At 38.0% G+C, this 5,605-nt stretch overlaps 1 protein-coding gene across 2 annotated transcripts in view; it reads left to right on the top strand.

Moving 5' to 3' along the window:
* The first annotated feature begins 3,947 nt into the window (after positions 1-3,947).
* Positions 3,948-5,605, top strand: part of ltbp1 (latent transforming growth factor beta binding protein 1) — a 112,384-nt gene continuing 110,726 nt past the window's right edge. The window contains exon 1 of one of the 2 annotated variants that reach the window (XM_058398651.1): positions 3,948-4,448. In XM_058398651.1, coding sequence (XP_058254634.1) covers positions 4,219-4,448 — 230 coding nt within the window. In that variant the 5' untranslated portion in view covers positions 3,948-4,218. The remainder of the gene's footprint in view (positions 4,449-5,605) is intronic. The other variant, XM_058398652.1, reaches the window with a different exon arrangement.

Raw genomic sequence — 5,605 nt, 5'->3', positions numbered from 1 at the left:
TACAGAAACACTAATAAGTTCCGTGTGAGTGTTTGTTCAGGTAATCATCTTATTTCTAGTAGTACTGGTAGTTATAGTGGTGCTTGTACTAGTTGTAGTTGTGTAGTGGTTGTGAGGTTGTATCTCCATAACACTTCAGGAACAGCGCCACCTACTGATCATAAGAAATGCAAAATTGTTATTTTTATTTTCATAATAGTTTTGTATAATTTGTGCTTAAATCATGAAACTGATTTAGATTCAGTGAAACGCATTGTCGAGTCGAACCATTCCCATTTGGTCGTCGAACCGTTTTGATTGTGTTGTGATTCAGTATATTACAGTGCTGGAGTATCGTTATTAAACCTAGTAAGCAATATTTTATCTCAGTTTAAATGCTTACATGCTTCCTTAATAATACATAATGTCTTTTTACACTTAAAGTTCTTAAAGCGCTTGAACCCTGAGAATACGCTCACAGCTGTAGTTGTAGTCGTAATTGCACCCAGATGTTGTATTAGTTATAGTAGTTGTAGGTTTTGTAGCAGTAATTGTACTAGTTACAGTAGTAGTGATGGTAGAGTCATAGAGGAGTATTTTTACTCTCCATGTACAGGTCAGCTCTGATGTAGAGCATTTCTGGTTATCTAGATGGAAGAGAAAATGACTGATTTGAGACCCAACCCTGACTCTGTAACCGAATCAACAGCAAGTGGACTCTCGGGACCCATTAAAACCATTACATCTTAATGGGAAAAATATTTCATGAAAACAATCAAGTCGATTCCCATTAGGTGGTGAAGCAATGTTTCCGCCTTTCTTTCCAACAGGATCAGTAAATCTTCTGTTCTTCACCCCCTCGTCCTTCCTCTCCTTCTCCACTCCTCCTCTATCTGGTCATTTTTTTTATCCTATAAATAGAGCTGACCTCAGAACAGCTCGGTGATTCAGTTCTACTTGACCACAACCCCTTTTTAACCCTGAATGACTCACACTGATGCTATTCTGTGACCTCAGCCTCAAAATATATTCATTTAGATATCTATTAACATTTTATTTAGGGTTGAAATGGGTTTAAAAATACGTACAAGACGCTGACCAGGGTTACGTTATACTCTAACTTCACACCACAGCGCTGCTGAATCTTGCGTTCTGATTGGTCAGAAGGTGGTGATTAATTCTCTGTAACAGCAGCTCTGACTGGCGCGCAGCTTTATATTAATGCATTCTCTCTGATGCGTTTAATCCTTTCCATAGCAACAGTGTGATCAGATGTCTGTCTGTCTGTCTGTCTAGTAATGTATGTTTATTTGTGCTTGTATATCCTTCTGTCTTTATGTGGGTCTGTCTGTCTGTCTGTACATTTATCTGTCTGTCTGTCTTTATGTGGGTCTATCTGTCTGTCTGTCTGTACATTTATCTGTCTGTCTGTACATTTATTTATCTGTCTGTCTGCACATTTTTCTGTCTGTCTGTCTGTCTAGTAATGTATGGTTATTTGTGTCTGTATATCTGTCTGTCTTTATGTGGGTCTGACTGTCTGTACATTTATCTGTCTGTCTGTCTGCACATTTTTCTGTCTGTCTGTCTGTACATTTATCTGTCTGTCTGCACATTTTTTTCTGTCTGTCTGTACATTTATCTGTCTATCAGTGTATAATAATAGGTTTTATTTATATCATGTCTTTCCACAGCTCAAGGACACGTTACATTCCAGGCTAATGGACATCAGAGAGAAGACTAACAAACAACTATAAACAAAAATGCCAAACAAAACAGATCAGTAGAGGCAGACACGGAGGAAAACAAACTCGGAGATGGAGACAGACAACAGAGGAAAGATATCATTATTTCAGCTGTTAGGGGACGAGCTGGAGTACTGAAGAAATAAACCTGTTTAAAATAGGATATAAAACTGGAGATAGAGGAGACAAAACTGTCTGTCCTCTCAGATATTCCACATCTGTCTGTCTGTATATCTGTCTGCATATCTGGCTCTCTGCCTGTATATCTGTCTGTCTGTGTATCTGTCTGTCTGTCTTCATATCTGTCTTTCTGTCTGTATATCTGTCTTTCTGTCTGTATATCTGTCTTTTTGTCTGTATATCTGTCTCTCTGTCTGTCCATCCTTCCGTCTGTATATCGGTCTGTCTGTATATATGTCAATCTCTTTGTATCTGTCTGTCTGTCTGCATATCTGTTTTTCTCTCTGTCTAAATATCTGTATTTCTGTCTGGATATCTGTGTGTCTGTCTATATATCTGTCTGTCTGTATATTTGTCTATCTCTCTGTATATATGTCTCTCTGTATATTTGTCTGTGGGTCTGTATATTTGTCTATATCTCTGTATATTTGTCTATATCTCTGTATATCTGTCTCTCTGTCTGTATATCTGATTGTCTGTATATTTGTCTCTCTGTCTGTACACCTATCTTTCTGTATGTCTGTGTCTTTCTGCATATCTGTCTCTCTTTCTATGTATCTGTCTGTCCATCTAGTTAGCTGTCTTTTATATTCATTTATCAGCCTGTGTGTGTATGTGTGTGTGTTTTAATGCTCTCATGAATCAGAAATCTTTAATTATTGAAATCAGTTGATTTGTTTGATCAGATTCTGAAAGAGCTGAAGGCTGTATAGAATTCACATTCTGTTTTGTCTGAGGTTCTGTGTGTGTGTGTGTGTCTGTGTGTGTGTCTGTGTCTGTGTGTGTGTGTGTTGTATTATTAGTAAATGTTCCTAGAATATCCCATGAGTGACGGTGTTTGTACTCTGTGTGCCTGTGAGGTCAGGAATAAACTTATGGACTTTATTAATATTCTGTTAATATAATATAAATAATATAAATTTATGTATATATATAATATAAATAAATGTTAATGTATCAGGGGTCAAAGGTCAGGGTCAGGTTTCATGAAAAAATATGAAATTATTAACTGTTGATTAAATATGAAACGTTGATTAGAATAAATGTATGGAATGATGTGGGTTGTTTATTAAGTGACTCAATTAATAATTAATAATAATATAATCAATAATAAATAATAATAACAATAATTAATTACTAACGATTTTCTAGTCAATTAATCATGTAATAAAAAGATAATAACGAGGTCAAAAAGTTTAGGCTATTAATGCAGTTTATTATTTAACAGCTTTTCTAATTTATTTCAGTTATCATAATATCATAAGAAATCATTAAGCATCTCTCAACTCGCACGAAAATCTGAAAAAAAAAAACTGGTTAGTTATCTGTCTAACTATTAACCAGGTAGTTAATCAGCTCTAGTTTACTATTATAACCTTAAAACCTATAATAACACGACAATCCTCAGTGCCATAAAATCCTCTTCAGTTCATTTACTTAGTTTATCTTAATAAAAAAAAACAGTTTTAAATTTTATTCCAAACAAACTCAACGTTTTTATTACTGTCACTATTTATAGATTTATGTTAAGTTAATGATATTTAAATTTTAATAATAGACAATTAATAATATATTCATTAATCTGATGTAAATTAGTCATTTGGTGGATTGTTGTAATTGTTTTTTAATCAATTGATTAATTTATTCTGATTATTATTATTATTATTATTATTATTATTATTATTATTATTATTATTATCATTATTATTATTTTTATTTCAGTAACTGTTTTTCTTAGCTAGCAATAATTTATTAATAATCACATGAGTCACACACTGACGATTAAATATTAATTATTTTCTTTTTTTGTTTGTGTTCACACACACACACACACACATTCACAAGCAGATGAGAAGTTATCGAAACCACACACACACACACACACACACACGTGCATACTTTTCGGGGTAGCTTTCAGTGTTCTGCCCCCAATAAAGAGCCCCCTGCCCGTGACGTGTCGTGACGTCACACGCCCGCAGGTGATTGGCTGTTGGGTTTTGTGACTCGGAGAGCTGGAGGTTTTTTTTCTTTTCTTTTCTTTCTCTCTGTCTTGTACTTGAAGTTTTCTCTGCGCTCCTGATGGCCGGTACATGACACACTGCTCAGGGATTACACACACCACACACACACACTCTCTCTCTCTCACACACACACACACACACACTCACACACACTCCCCCAGCGCGCATTAATCCGCTTTTTATCCTCATCTCTTTATTCTTCTCTTCTCCGTTACTTTGGATACTTTTTTTTCTTCTGGTGTCCAGCTCGGGGATTTCTGTGTCTCTGAAGAGCAGCAGCTCGTGCAGCGGACATGGCCGGGATCCGGTGGAACTTTACACCGCTTTTAGTATCCTTATTATTATTATCATCATTATTAGCTTTATTATCGTTGTCGCCGTCGTGCGCGCTCCAGATGGACCGGGTGCGCGTGAGCTCCGTGTCCACGTACGGTGTGGAGCTAGTGGGCGTCGGTGGTCCGGTTCGGACCCGCCGGACGGGCACGAGCACGAGCGGACTGTCCCATCACATGAAGCTCTCCGGGTAAGGCCGAGTCCCAAACATGCTTCCTAGTGTACTTCGTGGGGTGCATTATAGTGCATTATGTAGGGAGTAGGGAGCTGAACCCCAAGTGGACTCTGTAGGGTACAGGAGCTGTAATATCCTCCCTATGTAGTGCACTTATGCATGAAATAGTCCCTTTGTAACATGTGTGGGCCATTATATTATGTAGGGAGCAGGGAACAGGAGCTGAAATTCCCTCTCCTCCTAGTGACGGAAAGTAGCCCCCAGGGTAGCTTGCACTTTGTAGGGTGTCTGGATCATTATTGTGCACTATATGTAGGGAGTAAGGAGCTGTGCACCCTAAGTAGCACTGAATCCCAAGTGGACTTTGTAGGGTACAGGCACTGTAAAGAGTGCCATTTTCTAGTCTGTATGGGCAAAGTGTAAAGTGCACTATGTAGGCTCACTCCTAGAGCTCCTGTATGTCTGTGTATTGCATGTGTAGTGCACTACATAGAAAAATCTAAATCATTATTTCATCCCTGTTCACTTCAGCTTAGTGCACTTAGATATGAAGTCAGCAGACACAGATTCACAAAATCTCTCTCTAATGGAGTGAAACTACAAAGGGTGAAAAGAACAGTTCTCTTGAGCACCCTGAAACAGGGTTCTCAGCTTTGGTTCTCAGAGGAACCTTTAAATAAGTTGGAAAAGATTCCAGGTAGAAAGAGTGTACTTCTAAGAGGGCACTTCTAAAGGGAGTCCCAGATTTCTCTGTAGTGGACGCTAGGGTGTAGGAATCACATCATTTCATTCCCTATGTAGTGCACTTACATGCAGACTTTCTGCCTAATAAACATCTGTAGGGTTTATGAGCTTTCACTTGTACCCTATTCAGTGCACAGAGATAACTCCCTGTCAGAGATATTGTGCACTACATAGGGTGTACTTCATAGTGTACTTGTATAGAGCGTAGTGAACCTGTAAAATACAGCTCCCTACTGGACATACAGTTGCTGGCAGTGCTAACTGTCCACCTGTTGGTCATTCCCTCTGTTTCTAACCCTATATAGTGCCCTTATTTAGGAAGTAGGGTGCAGTATGATCTACTGCACTTAAGTTCTTTACATTCACTACATAGTGCGCTACTGATACAGACGAGGGAACAAGAAGAATAGAATAGAAACAGTTGCCTT

The sequence above is a fragment of the Hemibagrus wyckioides genome, linkage group LG09 (genome assembly GCF_019097595.1).
Source record: "Hemibagrus wyckioides isolate EC202008001 linkage group LG09, SWU_Hwy_1.0, whole genome shotgun sequence".
Classification (NCBI taxonomy): Eukaryota; Metazoa; Chordata; class Actinopteri; order Siluriformes; family Bagridae; genus Hemibagrus; species Hemibagrus wyckioides.
This window is presented reverse-complemented; position numbering and strand designations above follow the sequence as displayed.